The sequence below is a fragment of the Nomia melanderi genome, chromosome 1 (assembly GCF_051020985.1).
Source record: "Nomia melanderi isolate GNS246 chromosome 1, iyNomMela1, whole genome shotgun sequence".
Taxonomy (NCBI): Eukaryota; Metazoa; Arthropoda; class Insecta; order Hymenoptera; family Halictidae; genus Nomia; species Nomia melanderi.
In genome coordinates, this window is record NC_134999.1 from 36,412,943 (window position 1) to 36,431,465 (window position 18,523).

At 41.6% G+C, this 18,523-nt stretch overlaps 3 protein-coding genes across 10 annotated transcripts in view; 2 read left to right on the forward strand and 1 right to left on the reverse strand.

Annotated features, from left to right (window-relative positions):
- The first annotated feature begins 241 nt into the window (after nucleotides 1-241).
- On the forward strand, nucleotides 242-6,921 carry Scamp (secretory carrier membrane protein). 6 transcript variants are annotated; one of them, XM_031969589.2, is made up of 9 exons: nucleotides 242-478; nucleotides 964-1,227; nucleotides 1,315-1,378; nucleotides 1,462-1,587; nucleotides 1,671-1,827; nucleotides 1,896-1,997; nucleotides 2,082-2,208; nucleotides 3,225-3,409; nucleotides 6,704-6,921. In XM_031969589.2, exons 1-8 carry the CDS (start codon nucleotides 422-424, stop codon nucleotides 3,372-3,374), a joined length of 1,047 nt encoding a protein of 348 aa, XP_031825449.1. In that variant the 5' UTR covers nucleotides 242-421; the 3' UTR covers nucleotides 3,375-3,409; nucleotides 6,704-6,921. The 6 variants fall into 6 exon arrangements, with proteins under 6 accessions (XP_031825449.1, XP_076221360.1, XP_076221349.1 ...); XM_076365245.1 differs by having other exon boundaries at nucleotides 6,707-6,921; XM_076365234.1 differs by lacking the exon at nucleotides 6,704-6,921 and adding an exon at nucleotides 5,927-6,090.
- Nucleotides 4,895-8,318, reverse strand: LOC116423885 (DNA helicase MCM9). 3 transcript variants are annotated; one of them, XR_012998105.1, is made up of 11 exons: nucleotides 8,148-8,318; nucleotides 7,949-8,090; nucleotides 7,674-7,835; nucleotides 7,477-7,602; nucleotides 7,297-7,403; nucleotides 6,932-7,218; nucleotides 6,696-6,853; nucleotides 5,948-6,327; nucleotides 5,571-5,856; nucleotides 5,123-5,277; nucleotides 4,895-5,044 (listed from the first exon to the last, which is right to left on the reverse strand). XR_012998105.1 is itself a non-coding variant. In XM_076365201.1 (10 exons), the coding sequence occupies exons 1-10, from the start codon at nucleotides 8,240-8,242 to the stop codon at nucleotides 4,992-4,994; spliced, it is 1,953 nt and encodes a 650-aa protein (XP_076221316.1). In that variant the 5' UTR covers nucleotides 8,243-8,318. The 3 variants fall into 3 exon arrangements, 1 of the variants encoding a protein (XP_076221316.1); XR_012998104.1 differs by having other exon boundaries at nucleotides 5,123-5,856; XM_076365201.1 differs by having other exon boundaries at nucleotides 4,992-5,277; nucleotides 5,647-5,856.
- Nucleotides 8,319-17,269: 8,951 nt separating this feature from the next.
- The window catches only part of LOC116423883 (zwei Ig domain protein zig-8), a 181,490-nt gene continuing 180,236 nt past the window's right edge, over nucleotides 17,270-18,523 (forward strand). Inside the window, exons 1-3 of the mRNA XM_076367777.1 lie at nucleotides 17,270-17,346; nucleotides 17,426-17,503; nucleotides 17,566-17,640. The gene's annotated coding sequence lies outside the window, so the exon portion shown is untranslated. The remainder of the gene's footprint in view (nucleotides 17,347-17,425; nucleotides 17,504-17,565; nucleotides 17,641-18,523) is intronic.

Consider the following 18,523-nt stretch of genomic DNA (forward strand, 5'->3'; position numbering starts at 1 on the left):
CACAGGTAGCGCTCCGAAATGAAACTGCGCACGTTTCCTATTGCTTGATCGGGTCAACTTAAATTTGATCGCGTCGAGGTGAAAGTTTTCAAATTTAAACGATCTCGAATCCGAATTTCGACCGGGAGAATCGTGTTTTTTCTTCTGGACAATTTCGCCGACTCGTCTGTCGGCTTGAGGACGATATTTAAGCGGCGATTCGGTTCTGTGAATCGACCTTTATATGAGTAATGATAGACGTGGCAGCAGTTTCTCCGTAAATGATAAGCGATACGGCTATTGTGCCGGCGATACCGTATGAAACCGCAGCGCAATGGATCATCAAGTATAGACGGGTTTAGATAAGATTATTTTGAGTGTGTTAAAGTCTTATTAATTTTCAACGGTACATTGGAGCGCGGCTCGGCGGACGGTGAATAGGATGTCTGGCTTCGACGAGAATCCCTTCGGGGAGCCGAACGTTAATGATCCGTTTTCGGTGAGTATTTAATCGGATGCAACCACTGTTACGTTCAATATTGCATACTGAACTGTCAAATGGAAATTAAATATATATAATTGAATTACGAATTTTCCCGGGGATGACTAATCCGCGCTTTTAACGCGCCTCGACATATATCTATTAATTGCGCCCAGTAATTTCAATTACTTCTCTATATATGCGTGCCTTATCTGTACCAAGAAAAAATGATGGAAAATTTTTGGAGTAAACTGTATATTAATATATATATATATCGCATTTGGTCATTTAATTACCAATTTGTATTTGTCTATATTAAGAAAGTCTTTTGTGTGACTTTAAGTTTTATATATACATATATATATACATGTATGTATATTCCTATATATGAATATGTATTCCTTGCTTGTGCTAAGTCATCTTTTCAGCATTGAAAATATTTTTATCTATGGGAATTGTTTTTGAAGAGATCCTTAGTACATTTATTGCTTTTGTTTTATTAGGATCCTTCAATTAGGAGGGCTGTTGCTTCTACTCCAGCCAGCAGAGGCTTGGAGGACTACAACCCCTTTGCGGAGCAAGGTTCGCAGGGGACTGCACAGGTCAGAGGTGCATCAAATCCTCCACTTTATGGAGGGCTTGGTTCAACACAGCAACCAGCTATACTTCAGACTTCTAATCCGGAGACACCACCACCTCCATACACGCGTACTCCACAGCAGACCGTCACTGCAGCCCTTGGAAGCAATATCTCTCCTCCATTAGATGTAAATTTTTATCGAATCTTGTGTTCGGTGGTACTTTATTATAAATAACTTCTTTATAATTGTATCTCTGCGAAATCCTGCTTTTAGCAAAGGCCAGAACCAGAATGGAAAGCGAGGACAGAGGAAGATATGAGAAGTTCTGCCTACTATCGTGAGTGAAATTACTAGAAATCACATATATAGCAAATCGTTGCTTCTGTATTGCGTATCAATCAGAATATCCTAATATTTAAGCAAAGCGGAACTGGCCACCGTTGCCTGAAAAGTGCTGCTTCCAACCGTGCTTCTACCAGGATATTGAGGTGGAAATTCATACAGATTTTCAGACCACAGTGAAGCAATTGTACAGATTGTGGATGTGTAAGTTGAATGCATCGGAATGAATCGTAATACTAATAATTTCTCGTAAATACGATCGTTATATTTTTTGCTTTTAATTATAGTCCATGGCTGTGTAATGGTCTTGAATGTCATTGGTGGATTCGTGCTGTTATTAAGTCACGGGGAATTCTCGACGTTCGGTCTCGGAATATTATACCTTATTCTGTTTACCCCGTTCTCGTTTCTGTGCTGGTTCAGACCAGCTTACAGAGCTTTCCAGTACGTATTCGATTTTACATCGACGTTATAACGTTCGAAGTATTATGTAAATCATTTTTATTTTCCAGGCATGACAGCTCGTTCAACTTTATGGTATTCTTCTTCGTGTTCTTCTTTCAATTAATCGTCACAGCCATCCAGGCTATTGGTATTCCTGGCGCTGGAACTTGGTAACGCTTCGATCTTTTACGAGATCCATTTTATACGACTACAGTTCTTAATTGTATTCTAATTATCAATTTCTGTCATTCTAGCGGTATAATAACAGCTATTAGAATGTTCGATTCATCGGCCTCGGGAATTTTCGTTGGGCTTTTGCTACTCTTCGTAGCTCTTTGTTTCGCCGCGGCTGCTGCCGGCGATCTTTTATTGTTGACTAAGGTATGGTACATTCCAACAAATATTTATCTATTATTTGCATTCCAAAAGAAAATCGGGTTTCAAACATCCAAAGTATCGTTAAACTGGAAACCCCAAGTTAATACACTTTATAAGATGTTCAAATGGATCTGTGATGAATTTTTTACAATTATAGCGACATTAATCTTCAATCAAATGTTCTACAAACATTTCTTTGGCTTTTCGTACTATTTTTCTTCGTTTTCGATTGTATATAGAATTTTCCTTTAGACAGTAGAGTCGCCATTAAGTCGGGCTAGTGACTCAGCGTGGGAATCCCCGATCTAGGCAGACTCCGTAGTCTCTCCCCCGCCATTTTCACTTCATAATCATAAAAAATCCTTTCTTTAATCATTCTTCCTTCCTCCAACTTGATTAAATTTGGGTTAGGTTCAGAATTGGGTTCAATTTACTTTTAAATCAGATTCGAAGTTTCACTTAGGTTATGTTCACGAACATTTCATTCCGGTAAAAAGTAAATACGATAATCATGTTTATCACATCAAACTGATAAAATGATATACAATACGTACTGAAATCTCAGAGTGGCTACAGTAAAATCACGTCAATATACTAAGAACTATAGAAGCTATCATCACAGACCAGTACAACAATAAATTTTAAGTCCTACGAAAAACCTTCATCTCTTTGCTAGTTTAATGATGTCCTCAATTCTGAAAGGCACTTAGGTATCCTTTCAAAAATAAAATTACCCGAAATTTCACTGGAGTCGCCATCCCAGAACATCAACTACTTTAGCAGAGCTACTATGAGAATACGAACTATTTTCGAATTCTGATAATTAAAATTCTAACCAAATATCTCAGTGCTTCTCAAAGTAGCTATAGTACACGATGAGTGCACAATTTGATAGTACTCTAAACAGTAGTCCTCCTAAGAGTATTTAACTGGACACCTAGCCTACGCAGAGACGAAAACCTTCGATTGCGTCGCTTTTCACGAAAACGTCCTATAATAACACAAAATATCTTGTACAGATCCATCGTATTTACCGTTCGTCGGAAGCCAGCGTGTTGAAAGCACAACAGGAGTTCGCAACAACCTTCTTGCGCAACGAGCACGTGCAAAGCGCGGCGAGCACCGTCCGCGCTCAGATGTCGAACGCCGCTACCCAACCCCGTTACTAAAGCGATCGCGACGCTCTTCAGGATCCACTCTTCAGGTATCCTGGCATCTTTTGCCGTTCAGTAAACCGAATAGAGAACCTAGTTACTGATGCGCAAACAAAAAAGAAAAGAAAAAAAAAACGTGCGTCGCACACGTAATAACTTAACTGCTGCCTCCCGCTGGGAAGTCTATTCTTTCATCGAGAAGCTATAGCACCTACCCTAGATCGACCGTGTTTGTGTTTTCTAGAATTGTACCGTGCATGCTATCTTCGTCGAGTTACAACAAAACGAAAAGATTAGAAAAGAAGAAAAAATTGAGGAACGAAACGGGAGATCGTTTCGCGTTATTTATTGAAATGATATTCGCGATTACGACCGCTTGAACGATTAACAGCTGTACCCTTGTCTTTGTTTTCTCGTTTCTTAACAGTATTCCAAATCCAGATCGATGTACCGGCGTCCGCGTGTTTGTTTTGTGGTTGGTTTTGGCCGTGCGCGAGTGTGCGTGTGTATGTATATGCGCCGGTTCTACGACGCGTACGCATCGTCCCCGTTTGTTCTTTTTCGTTCGCGTCGTCACGCGACGGACCCAGTCGCGGAAACATTAACTAGCCCGTTCACACGGGCGTGTCAGCTATTAACCATCATATCACTAATTCTTATATTATTGCTTCTTATATACATAACTATTACATGATTGCTAGCTTTTGTATTTTAGTGGCACCTGTTCACGATGTGCTCCGATGATCGCGCGCGCGGCTTTCTCGAACGGGAAACGCACCTCGGTTTTTGCTGAAAATCAAAAAGAGAGAGAGAAGGAAAGAGAGAAAGAAAGAAAGAAAGAGAACGCAAATAATTGGAACAGTCGTGTCCACGAGTATAGAGTTTATAATTGTCCAATATTGTTGACCGATTTAATCGTTAATTTAATGATGAATTATTATTATACATGAAAATGTCGATGTCCTTTTAATCTACTCCCTCCGACGACATTCGTCCTGTGACATTCCTCACAAATGTGTAATATATGGCCTTTCTTTATTAAGCTACTTGTTATTCAGATCCCTGATATAATGTTCGATCGCTCTTGTAAAGGTTTAAGGTTCCCGCGAGGGAACGATCTCGCATGTTTTCATTATTTATTAACGAACGATACGTTATTTATAGACTACGGGAACATTGGGTTAGATCGTTGCCGTTACTTTAACCGGGTGTATGTCTGATCGTCTCGAGTCGACTTGGATCGCTGTGTATCAAGTATAATTGCCTGGGAGGAACGAGAGAAAGGGAAAACTGGGAACGCGGACGGTTCCAGGACCTCGTTGTTAGTCGAGACTGGTATCAAACAGATCCTGCTATCGCGAGATCTATTTTTACACGATGTTTAAATTCATTCTAATGATTGACCATATATTTATTGAATGGCGATGAGCAACAAAGTAAATTCGTTTTGTACAAACAGGAAGGAAATGGTTGTTTAAATTTTATAAATATGCTGGTGTATTTGTACTTATGTAAGCGAGTATATAAAAAAAAAGAGAGACTTAAGTGACAAATAAAAGATTTAGTTTACACACAGAGACCATCTCTTCCGTTCGGATCGAGTATTTCGCAGGAACTTAGAAGCACAACCGTTCACAGTAGATTCTCCAGTTGTTCCAGGCCAATAGTTCTCAGTATTATTCTACCTGCAATTAGAAATAGCCTTGATCTTTCCTTCGGTGCGATTATTTTGTTTAAACTCTGTAGGAATGAATAATGTATACCTTCAGATTGATATGTTGCCATCGGATCCTCCGGAAATGAGCCTCCAGTATCAGCCTTAGACGAATGTCCTGTACCGATTAACTTAACCACAAATATGGCGTCCATCAGTTCAACCTTCGATCTGTACATCAGCCTAGCGTGGCCCTCCGCCAGTCTAAAGAACAATTATAATTATTTTAACCTGTTAACCTCTTTCTTTGCCATTTCTTTCATAATTCTTCGCATTAGAATTATACTATACGTAATTATTTATTCTAATAAACAATAATTCTATGTTTCTTTCGAATCTACGTTTATAGACATTTAATCCTGACTTCGAGTAACCAGAAGTACTTAGTAACATTCGTTGAATTTAATGAAAAATTGTCCTCGCTAGACCTGCGAGGTATCAACCAAGTAACAAGTGCCATTCAAGCACCGTAATACCAAGCACAAAGAACGAATTACCTCGACGTATTCAATCAACGAATTCAAAAGTAGAGAGTCATTCAACGGGTAATAAATTACGTTACATTCTTTCTACCTGATAAGACTATCAAGTAATCGCACTGTCGTTCGCTCTTCCCTTCTTCCCGGGCGGGATCTGTGATAAAGATAAGCGGTTCTAAGCACCAGCTCGGCTTCCTTAGTCATCTCCGGTTGCAAAGAATGAACGTGAGCGAAATATTCCCGCAACGCGTCCTCTTTCCACACTCCGTCGGTGTCCAACGACTCGATGTATTTGTTCAATTCCCTGTTAAAACGGAACGAAAGCTAGAACCGAGGAATTTATTTAATCGGAATGACTTTCTTTTTTTTTTAAGGAACCGTTAGCTCTCGGTTACATTGGCGCCGGGACTTCGTTGTTCTCGCAGGCAGCTTTCAGAATGTGATCCGACGTCAGCCTGTCCCATTCCTCGTTCCTGTTGTCCTTTAACAGCAGTATCAAGTCGAACCTCGACATCAGGGGATCCCCCAATTTCGTTTCCCATTCTTCGTCGTCGTCGAACCGACCGCCGCTTGGATTGATCGCCGCGATTACCGAGCACCTCGAATTCAGAGTACTGACTAACCCAGCTTTCGCAATGGATATGGTTTGCTGCTCCATAGCCTCGTGCACCGAGGTCCTGTCCTGGGAATTCATTGTCGTGAACTCGTCCACGCAACAGACGCCACCGTCGGCTAACACCAACGCTCCGGCTTCCAAGTGCCATCCGTTTGAGTCCTGTTTACAAGTATATTTCATCATTGCTCCTGTTCGATCGCGTTTGTTTGATATTCTATCGACGTTTCGTGAGACAATTGAGTGTCTTTGCTTTTTATGTTTATTCAATTTTAATCTGTACCAGTGTTACTGTTCGATTTTATTTAATATTAAGATCTTAGAAATGTACTCGTCTTGTTTTTATTTTATTTCGGTATTTCATTCATGCTTTTGTGCTGTGTCTTGATTAATCTTACTCGTAAGCGTGCGACCGGTCTAACACGAGATCGTCGACCTTAAGGTTTTGTAATTCGGAATAGAAGAGAGAAAATGGGTTGTATTTGGAATGAGTAATTACGAGTGAAGGTTCTCATGGAACGATGACTAACTCTGACAGCAGTTGCCGTAAGTCCAGCAGCGGTTGATCCGATGCCAGTTGTCAGAACCGACCGGGCAGCCAGGCGGGACGCTGTTTTGAGCAACTGGGACTTCCCCGTTCCAGGATCACCGATCAAGAGAAGATGCGGTTCGCCTCGTACTCGAGTTCCTTATTTTTTACGTATACGTTTTGTGCTTTTGTACTCATAATGTAATAAACAAGATAGCGTTGATAAATGACTACTACCTTCGTTGGACTTCGAGACGCCGCCAGCTAAGACGACTGCTAACGCTAGTTTCGCCAAGTACATCCCGTATAATTGCGGGCAAATCGAAGCTACGATATTGTCTCTGCCGATCAGAGGATTGTCGCTGTTTTGTTCCCAGTATTTTTTGAATAGATCTTTCATCGACTGACTGGAAAACGTCTCGGACACTTTACGTCTCACCGAGACGCTGTTCGCTAACATAATGGTGGTTGCTTCTAAACGTTCGCCGACTTCTAATGGTCCCCACACCCTCACGATTACTCCGCTACGATTGTACATAATCGATTAAATACCAGATGCAATTGATCGAATATTCTTGCAGCGACAAGTAACAATTGTTCACCTGATTTCAACGTTATCTCCAGGTATACATTTATCTACTAAGTCGTCCAGCAAGATGATCTGCAGTTCTTCGGTGAAAGACCTAGTGCTATCTACTTTATTTTTGTCCTAATCAAGAATGCGTTCTTAGTGAGGATTACAAAGGTTACGATAAGGTTTAAGATACGGTGAGATAATATACTTTTACTCTTAATTCCTGGCAATCCGACGAGTCCTCTACGTCGAAACCTGTGAGGGGTTTTATGTTCGGTGCTTGACATTCTTCGCAGTCTGTAATGTCCGTGAATTTTTGTGTTTCCCATTCGTACTGAAATCGGGCGATCTGTCAGCTACTGATCGGTGGAAAGTTACACAAGGTGTACAATGTATTCTACTAACTTTTAACTTGGTAATATGCTTGCATTTCTTGCAGTTGTATCTTTGAACAACCTTTAGCACTGTCGGCTGTGACACCCTTACCGCGATACCGCTTATCGAGACTAGTTGACCGATTGGACATTGGTCCACTGTGAAAGGTACAGCGGTAACTCTGACGTGAACCTAATCAGTGTAGTTGAAATGTAAGGAAGCAACAACAGAAAGTAATTAGAATAACTGAATATCAGAATGCTATTGCAATGCGAGATAGATCTACTTGTATTCGATGTAATTACTTTTCGTTTTACAAGTTGCTCTGGTTTTGCTATCTCTTCCTGCGCTTTTACAGCGCCTTCGTCGCAAAGTGGCAAATAATATCTAGGACGTTGTAGTATTTTCTGTGCCACTTCGACGTCATCTTCGAATAACGACACGAAGCTGTAAGACCGGTGACCTTGAAATCTGTGCACTTTGGAATTACGCGGAAATACTTACTTTATATAGATCGAGTAAAAAATATTAACATCCATTGCATCCAATATTTCTTCCAACTGCTCCCGATGGCATTTTAACAAGTAATCTTCGAGCATTTTTAAATTGCGTTTATATATCACTGTTTGAGGTTATAAACACACGTGACAATTGTCGTCTGCACGTGTTACAGGTTACCCGCCACATTCGAATCTGTCAACTTTTATTTTATCGTAACTGAATCCAAATTTAGTTTATCTGTGCCTACAGTATTGATTATCTAGCTTTAAATCAATTCCATTGTTGGAAGCTTAAGCATTATTATATCTTAATAAATAATCAGCATCTCCCACTATTTATCATCTAACTCAGTAAGTGGAAGAAGAAATAGATGATAAAGTGTGAAAGAGCGAATAAATGAAAAACAATGGGAAAAGAGGAGAATGATAAGAAGTAGATGGAGAAAGAGAAAATCGAAAACGGTGGAAAAAGTGGATAATGAACAATTGGTTTTTTTCGAAATATAACTTGTCTGTTTGATTAAAATTGATGGAAAATTTAGTAAAGGAATATATATTTTACAATGCAGATTCCTTTTTATATGTATTTATTATATTTAAATGGTCGTCCCCTACATCGATCGGTTTGAATTAAATTACCGACGTCTGTCTCGTCGGTTGAATCCATATATTGCTTCGCGTTCTCGTCGTTCGATGGCGCCAGCATTTTGTTTTCCAACACTAACGTTAAATTATTAAAGTAATTCGCATTAATCACGTTATGAGATTCTAATTCTAACAGAAATAGAAAATGTAAATCTAAAATGTAACATTTCTTAGCGAATTAATCTTCAACGCAACATTTTTGCTGCATTTAGAGCTTCATTTCTTCAGCCGAAAGATTCTAAAGATTTTTCAGACAAATTCCTCTCGTCCTGCCATTACATTACATTTTCCGAATCATTTTCTTCGCCGCAAAATTTCGTTTCAATCGCTAGAAAGATTTCTCACAGTGAAAAGTTGCCGCAGTGTCTGCTGGACACCGCCACAGTTCACTTTCCCTGCTTTTCCTCTGATTTCACAATGAAATATATTGCATACTTAATGAGCCCTGTATAAAAGCTTCGCGAGTCCTAACGAATTTTATTTCATTTAATATCTCTCCCTGAATACGAAGCTATACGTCAATTCAATGTTGCCCACAGGATAGCGAACGCAGCATTGATTGCGATAATATCGTTAATATTAGAGTTCAGTACATTAGCTATGAATTATACTTTTCATTGGAAATTATCAATTTCGTACCGACAGGGGAGTTCAGTGAATAATTTGAAACCGGCGCAAAGGAAAGCTTAATCACCGGATTTACCCGATTCATCTATGTTCCGAAATAACGTAGGCCAATAATGAAAATGCATTGCGCCGCGTTAATGAGCGGAGCGGAACGAAGGAACTCTAATTTCAGCTGACGACCATCGAAGCGGTTAAAAACTATTTTGACCCACGGTGTATATCCGTTACTTGCCGTGAAACCGCATTGGCAGTTCACCCATTAATCGATTCTCGCCTCCGCCTGTCCATCTCGTAATTCTGTTCCCGTGGTTTTCCGCGGAACTCTGCGGTAAAACTTACTCCGCAACAGTGGAAACCTTTTCTGTGTCTACTTTTAACCTGGTAACCCAGGCCGTTCCATCAATCCAGCATTTTAAACGAAAATATAGCGGTACAAATAAATCCGTACAACCCCCGCGGAACTTATTGAAACCGATACCTCTGTGTAATTCAATTTTCCGCTGAGCTATCGAAAGATTTTTTTCAGCCCTGTTGCATTTTCTCTTCGTTAAAGCTTTCGATATTTCCATCGTAAATATTTCTGCCCGAGTTCAATTCAATCCGTAGGAAAGATACGGCGAAATTGTGTTCTAGAAATTTGTTATTCGAAAGACGAGAGACACGAACATTTCGAGGATCCTACGGTTAAGAACGGAGGTTGAAAGAATAAGACGATATAACGGGAATACGTTGATTCCTTTCTTTTTTTCTCTAGTGGTCTCTATTCCGAACTGTTTTAATATAGATATTAATACGGCGCGCTAGCTGTTCGAGAAAGCTCGAACGGTTCGCACGGATGATTCTTTCGCGGGGATTAAACGCGCCGCGGCGATTCGATATAATTTTAATCGTGGAAGCGCGGCTTTTCTCGGTCCACCGGAAGGCGGGCCGTTTTAACTGAAACGGAAGTCATTCGTTCATATTTCAAACGGTCGGGACGCACGTTAAACACACGACGCCTGTATCGGTTTTACGATGTCATTAGTAACGATTCCCTTTACGACCTCTTCCTAAGTTATAAATTACACGGCAGGATACACGTTGGCTGGGGGAAACAATGCAATTAGCGTAGCCAGTACGCCCGCTTAATATACGCGTACACGTTTTCGCGTATAATTGCCTGCCGCACGATCCGAACTTACCCCTACGCTATCGCTCCGCGGCAACCCCTAACTTAGATTCGCCGTAAAACTTCACGCAGACACGCACGGTGGTTTGTCATCGGTCCGCTACCGAGAAAAATCCGGTGAACCCCGGTCACCAATAAAGAACTACAGTGTTCCACGACTAGAAACTCAGCGAGGGAAGCTTACCATCGCAGTAGTTAATTTATGATGAAGATTAAACCACCAATGTCAAAGGAAAACGAAGTTTTCGTTGAATTTTCAAGGTTTCATTCTTTGTTAGAAATCTATGAGCTCTCTAGCGAGTGCACTCTAGAAATGACATTAACTAGTTAAGTGTGGAATTTAGTTTGAAAAATTTCTCATTATGCGCAATAAAATCAAATAATGAAGTGTATACTCGTTAAATGCAGGCGAAATGAACTTAAAATATATCCTAACGAAAAACTAAAGCGAGACGAAGAAGAATTATATGTTTGTCTCAAAAGATAAATAATCCATCGTTGAAAAAGTTACCATTAAGAGTTTTATGACGTGCATACTCGTCAAACACAGTTAACTGGTTAAAGGTTAATTGTAATTGACTATTCCAACTTGAAATAATCCATAATACAGAGTAACGAGAGGGTCAGTAGTAACGGTAACCTGAAAATGCCATACAGGAAAAGGGAAACCCTGTAAAGAAGAGAAATGAACGGTGTTTTAACGAAGTTTACACTGAGTGTTCACGTCTAGTCCAGTCACGGCCTCGAATTCCACAGTGAAATGCCGCGAGACGTAAAATTTCCCTTGTCAATAGCTCGGACAAGTGTAAATTGTGTGACGGTGAAATCGTGTGTACAGCACACGTTCCCTGCAAACGCGATTCTATGTAAGTTGTCAGCGGCAGGCAGTCGTGGGTGGCTTCCAGGTGAAATTACTGAAAGTTTCTATGGTCGTCGACGATGGAAACTTTTCGTTTGGAACGCCACTCTTACGCTTCACTTTCGTTTTTTCTCTCTTCCCTCCCTCCCTCTCTGATCTCCTCCAATTCCGTCCTCCTTCGTTCTTCTCTCCTCTGGATTCTCTGTTCCTCTCTTGTACGTGAAATTACCAACGGTATCTATGATCGTCAGCGATGGCAGCCTCGGAATGCCATTCCTGTGACTCACTTTCGTTTCTTCGCCCCATTCTAGTTCTATCTTGTCACTTTTCTTTCTATTCTGTGTTCTACTCGCTATTCTCGCTATTCTCGCTTCTCTTTCCTTCTTTTTCCCGTCTTATTTCTCTTTCGCTCTATTCTCTCTATCTTCTCTATTTTCCTCTCCTCCGCGCTTTCTCCCTAATCTTCCCCTTGTATCTCCTCGCCTCTTCGAAACGAACAAACGTTTCAGTTCCCGACGCGTATTCCGTTACGACGCGAGCGCATTAAGCCCGCGATATTCACGGATCGTTAAAATTAAAACACCGGCGTGTATCGAGTTGCTCATTTCGCGGCGTTCCCTCATTCCTCTAACGAACGTTTATCCGTGCACCGTGCGAGCCGCGAATTATTTAGATATCATTTAAAGTCAAAACCGCCGCTACGTTCACGAGCAACTCCGAAAATAAAGACCACGGTGTTCCCGTGCAGAGAAATTATTTACAAAGACTCGGCAGCGCGAGTTTCCTGTACGGTTGTTTCCGACGGAAAGAACTCATCTCGATTTACCCAGCAAATGCAGCGTCTGCATTCGCTGTCGATTCGGTTAATTACAGGATCCGTTTGTTGCTCTTCGCGTTAACACTGAAATTGCCAAGCAATTAATACGATTCTTTCCAATATCGCGCTCGAACTATACCAAACGAAACGTCAAACACCGGCGAACGATTCTGTTTAACAGTGCAAAAGAGGTCTACATACCACCAGAATTACTAAACAGAGAATTACAAACGGTCCAATATCCCCAGTTATAAAAGGAATCCGCTACTCGCCGCAGAACTCATATCCAACGAGTCCCATCGAACGTTCGCGACGCAGTCCGTGTCCGGGCGATCCATCGTCCATTCTTCCAGTCTTCCGGGTACTTTTATGAACGCAGTATGTGGCAATAAAGGTTCACCAGGAAGCACGGGCGAGAAGGGCCGGCCGTATAAAAGGAGGAAAGCCGAGGGTGAAGAGAGCGCGCGTCGCTCCGGCCGCAAATAGGGGATGCGCCGTCTTGTCCGGCAAGGATTCCACGTCGCGCGGGGTCCTACAGTTTAATAATACATCCCGGGACCGTTAATCACAACGTGAAATATAATTTAATACCTCGGCGAGCGAGGGCCGACCACTAAAAATGACGGACGACCGGGAAACACGCGGCAAACTCACCGGCCAGCCCCTGGCTCGGACGCTTGTCCGCTCACCCCATCGGCCGACCGGCCCGGAGCAATAACGATGAAGGGTTGCCCTGTTCTCCGACGATCCCGCTCGGCATAGACGCCCGTGAAAAGGCGCGCGACTCGCCTGTACATTACATTCGACCGCTCCGTGCCCGCGTTGAATAGCCCGCGGAATTCCTTCGGATATACCAGCCCCCCTCCCGATCCTTCATCCCCTTTTTCGGTGACCCATTTCTTCGCTAGCTTCTCCACGGACGAGCTACCGGAAAATTGCAGTTGCGCTTAAGCGGTACACAATACGGGATTAAGTCTTAATAACCGGACAAGGGCAGTTTGATGCGCTCGTAGAACAGGATAATTGTACGGAAACTGTACGATGTCGGGTAGAATTTCATAATAGGATTAAAATTCGTAATGTTTGCCTACTCGCGATAGAAGCTTCGCGTGTACGGAAAACGTAGTATAACTTCAGGTTTGAATGAGTTCGCTTAACGTCATTTCGGGAGGGGAATCCAAGCAGATGCGGCGAGGCGTTTATTTGGTGGTGTAGTAAAGAAATTTCCTTTAATCAGATATCTAGCCTTCGTTGAAGTTAACCTCTTGCCCTACAACGAGTGAGACTCGTGAAGATTTTCAATATGATTCAACAAATATATTTATTACTCAGTTCATTCAATTTCAAAGTAAATATTATTCCTCTGTAACCAACTATTATACTTGAAAGGAAATAGGCATAACATATGCTTCGAATTTTTCTCTTTCCGATAAATTATCAATGACAAAGTAGCCGTATCGATCAGAGTTCAGAAAGAGATCATAGGCCAAGGGGTTAACCCCTTGTCGTACGAGACTTATGGTGAAGATTTTCAACATGACTCAACAAATATATTTATTACTCAGTTCATTCGGATGCAAAGTAAATATTATTCCTCTATAATCAACTACTATACTTGAAAGGAAATATAGGCATAACATATGCTTCGAATTTTTCTCTTTTTCCAATAAATTATTAATGACAAAGTATCGAACACAGTTGAGAAAGACTTCGTAGGCCAAGGGGTTAAACGCGATATACATTCCCCATAAACTTTCAGAACTGCGATCTTCAAATCTCTTTGAATCACGAAAATTCCATCTGGTATTAAAATTGCGTTCGCGGTCTTCGTTCTGCCTCTCGTTTCTCTCTTCCCAGATCACCTAAATCGCTTTAACGTACGCGAATGACCGCGATACACCCTCGAACGAAAGCAGTTCGCTACGATCCCACTTCCGGCCGGGAATCACGGTTTTTATCGGCGCAGAAACGCCGCTTCCGGCGTTCGCGCTGCGCGCGGATCGCCCGTGGAACTCCATTACGCTCGCAGAGCCGGTTAGCGCGAGCCGCGAGCCCTGGAACGCGTTACGATTCCTTTAACGAGAACTTTTTTCAGTAGGTACACCCAGGCCATTTGTTATGGCGCGCCGGAAACGGCTATTGCGGCCATTCATGGGAAATTAGAGAGGGGCGGCCCGCTCGGAACGTGATTCCTTTTCAATCAAACTTCAAACGCGAGCTCCTCGCTCGGGATATCCGCGGAGCGCGTGTTTAATCATCGCGCACCGGCAGATCTCTTTACGCGCTCCACTCTGCGGCTGTGGTTCGATGAAAATCGACAGGCACCCATGGCTATCGTCATTTTAACGGCGCTTTCATTGATCACCCGTTTTCCGTACGACTTCCGCAGACGTTATTCCAATGAATTTCGGAGCATTGTGTTACAGAAACTTTTTGCTCGCTTAGCGGACTCGTTAAGGAAGCAGCGAACGTTTGATTTAGTTTAATCATTCAATTTCGAAGTTAATTATTGGAACTCGATATATCCTTTGAGACAGGTGAAGATTAAAGAATAATAGAATTTTTAAGGAACACAGGAAATAGGATACGATAAAAATAATCTGAATCCGATTCAACTTCGTTAATATCGTTTAAAGTGTAACTCTTAATTCATTCTATAAGTGAATACAGGTATCCACGGTTATTTCAACGTAATGACTCCCTAAATACACACTCTATTTCCATCGCCCTACTTCCGCTCGCGAAACGAGACTAACTCCTCTTTTATTATCCCAGAATACCGTTTAAAGGTCCGGCGTTAGAATCCCAGCAATGACATCAATCCGCCGGGACATCCGAATTACGGGAGAAAAGTGGATATCGCCGGTTATAGATTCCGGGTGCGTTTCGGGGCGCCATTACCGCATCGTTTCGCCCTACGAACATAATTAACCGCGCGAAAACGGGGTGGCAGGGAAGCTATGCGAGCGAGTCGCTTCCACACTCTATCGTAAGAGCTATAAATAAAGGTATTAGAGTGGCCGTGAACGAACCACTCAATCGTGTAGACGCAACGAGAACTCCATCCCGGCTAGCGGGGCAACCCCGGTTCCTATATAAATTGCCGAAATATCCACACGAGCTGCCGAACGTGAGCTACCGCTGTGGTAGGGGGTTCCTCCGATGGGGTAATAAAGATATAAGGCGGCGTTTTATAGGCCGACGTCGCAGTTAGGTCAGAAAGCTGTTGGTAAACGCCATTAGCGATGGCTACGAATAATGCGCGAGTAAAAGTAACGACACCCCGGCACGCTTTTAAGCTCCCAGCGTGCACTTTAGTTTATGCAGCTCGTTCTCCGTTTTAGACGTTATCCCCATCGGTTGATCAGGCTTCGGTGGTTTCGTACGCAAGGATCTTTTTACATTTTAACCCTTTGCGCTCGGAAGTTTCTCGGAAATATTTGGACATTTTCTGATGGAATATAGGCGACATCGTTTGAAACTAATTTAACGATCATTCACAGATAAATTTAGCAAAGCTATTTTATTTGAATATTTCACATTGCAAAATATAATTTTAATTTAAAATACTGAATATTAAACTTCATAGTTTCGGTGTATCAAATCAAATGACTGAGAGTCACCTTTCGTGGTTGCATAGATATAAAGAGAATACAATGATTTTCAGCGGTGAATGAATCGATGGCTGGAAAACTAAAAGGAAGTAATGAAATACTTCGATTGAATTATTGAAGCAACGAGCGCATACGGTTGCCTTAATTTACATTCTATTTTATATTCCGCGCTCGATCGCGGCACGTGAACGTATAAACAAATTTATAGGAATTTCGAGATTTATTGTGCCGATAGTAAATGAATAATCGAGATTCCCGATAATTGACGGTATTACGTACGGAAAGGCTTTAACTCGATTTTCATAGCGCCGACGAATAAATTATTATTCCGTAGCGTACCGAGGATGCGGTAAACAATATAACAAATTTGATGTTTTCCCGAGTATTGGGAAAATATTCTGTTTCGCGCTAACGATATGAGTCTAATAAAAGCTCTTTCGTCGAATGCTCGTTCGTCTCTGAAATCAAAATTTTAGGTTGACGGTAAATGGGTCTGCGAAACAGTGTTTGCCGTTGACTTAAACCCATTGCTATCCTCGAAGAAGACAAGGGATCGTTTCACGAGTTGTTTCCGTGGCCCGACTCCCATTCGGGAGAGATCCTAGAAACGTCGCCGGGTGTTTTCGAAGAACCGGAGTGTAGCGATCTATAAATCATTTTTTGATTTCCTAACAGGCGGTATTAACTCGGCTGATTTCATTCGGAGAGAGGTGTACCAGACTCTTTACCTCGCCGGTATTCAGCTAACCGTTTCGTTATTTATGGGGACAAGCCGTTGTTAGCGCAATACTTACTCAGAATGTTGATTTATGCGAGCATCGTGCTGCCATGCTTGGTCCTGAGATCTTAATGGCGGTCGATGTAATATTTATGTGGAAGGAGCGTCCTTATTTGGCGTAGCTTCATGGGTGGTGATTAAGGTTTATCATAATAACCTGCCGGTGGACGTTGAATGAAATAAATCTGAAGAAAATTGAGTCTGGGAGTAAGAATATTCGATTAATAGAAGAATTATGTAGAGAATATTATAGCATGGTAATGATAAAGTACTAAACAGTATAGGAACAGCGATAATATATGTAAATACTAAATAGTACAATAGTAACACCAAAATATCAACCCTTTGCGAACGAAGGTTCTTTGAAGTGTACAAAACCTTCAACAAATGAAATTAAATTCTATATCTATTACTTAATTAATAGAAAAACTACGCGTATCACTTGCTGTTCGAAAATTAAATCATTTTCCAACTTAGTCCTCCAAGTATGAACATTTCATCTCAAAGTCTCAACATTCGTACGCAAAGGAAAAACATATAAGTTAAGAAACCGAATTTCAATCTATCAAAGCTAAAAGTATAATCTAACATATTGTGTCTTCTTACAGATTTCCACGCACTAGACGAAATCCCTGAACATTTCATCTCAAAATCTCAACATTCGTCCGCAAAGGAAAAATATAAGTTAAGAACAAGTTAAGAAACAAGTTAAGAAACCGAATTTCAATATATCAAAGCTAAAAGTATAATCTAACATATTGTGTCTCTTTACAGATTTCCACGCACTAGACGAAGTCCCTGAACATTGCATCTCAAAATCTAAACATTCATCCGCAAAGGGAAAACATAAAAGTTAAGAAACCTAATTTCAATATATCAAAACTGAAAGTATAATCTAACGTGTCTCTTTACAGATTTCCACGCACTAGACGAAATGCCTGACAGAAGATCCACGCTCCTATTCATTCTCCTCGACGATGATTTCCCACGTAAGTTAATAAAACACGGCCGGTTGTTTCCATCGACGTTTACAGGGCAGCCGTTTGATGGATCGTAACGAGTATGAAAGCAGTGTCACCCGGGGGTGGATACAAGTTCGCCAGAAGAACTTCATTTCCATCCATCTTGCTTTGGCCCGTCACACGCTGCGCGGAGATTCCGGGGCCGCCATGAAAAATAGACGTTCGCCTTTAACGATACATAATGCTTCGAAACGATGAACAATATTTCCCGCCACGCGCTCCCGTCGGAATCAGAATAAATTTACATTTTGAGCACGGGGGAAGACACACGGTATATTAAACCGTCCTCCCCCTCCGCCGGAGCCCGGAGCAACGTGTCGTACGTGTACTCCGGGCTGCGTACTATAACGTACAAGCTGTCTCGCAGGAATCTTACGCTTGTCGCGTGTCATGATAATTTAAACGAAGATTCCCGAAACTTATTCGGCTCCCGTGCACTTAGACCGACGCAAATTTCGAGGGAATAGAAATATACTTTCTCGGTGGTACGGTGCTTGAGCGCTGCTTTCCGCCCGGAATTCTCTTGAATTTCGGGTGGATACGGTTCCCGCGGAATCGAGAGCAGCGCGGAAGCAATTGTAATAAAAAATCTGATGGATCCGACTGAAATTTCGGGAAAACAAAATTCTATTGAATTTTCTAACCTACATAGAAATATCCGGTACCGCGGAGAGCGATACGAAAATATGAAGTTATCTGGGGAGATTTAAAATTTTTCCATCGGAAAATATTATAGGGGAATGATAATATTAAATGGTAAATAGATCGCGGAACAATATCTTTCGCGCACGAGAACTTTTATGAAGGATATTTGAAAAATGGGGCTTGAACAAAGAAGAGGCCTGCAAAT

Excerpts from the sequence above, each read along its gene's own strand:
- LOC116423885 (XM_076365201.1), bottom strand. The coding sequence starts at position 8,242 with ATGCTCGAAGATTACTTGTTAAAATGCCATCGGGAGCAGTTGGAAGAA. Across the intron at positions 8,091-8,147 it reads TTTTACTCGATCTATATAAA|CTTCGTGTCGTTATTCGAAG; the intron begins GTAAGTATTTCC and ends CCGGTCTTACAG. Across the intron at positions 7,836-7,948 it reads AGCAACTTGTAAAACGAAAA|GTTCACGTCAGAGTTACCGC; the intron begins GTAATTACATCG and ends TACACTGATTAG.
- Scamp (XM_031969589.2), top strand. The coding sequence starts at position 422 with ATGTCTGGCTTCGACGAGAATCCCTTCGGGGAGCCGAACGTTAATGAT. Across the intron at positions 1,379-1,461 it reads GAGAAGTTCTGCCTACTATC|CAAAGCGGAACTGGCCACCG; the intron begins GTGAGTGAAATT and ends CTAATATTTAAG. Across the intron at positions 2,209-3,224 it reads ATCTTTTATTGTTGACTAAG|ATCCATCGTATTTACCGTTC; the intron begins GTATGGTACATT and ends TATCTTGTACAG.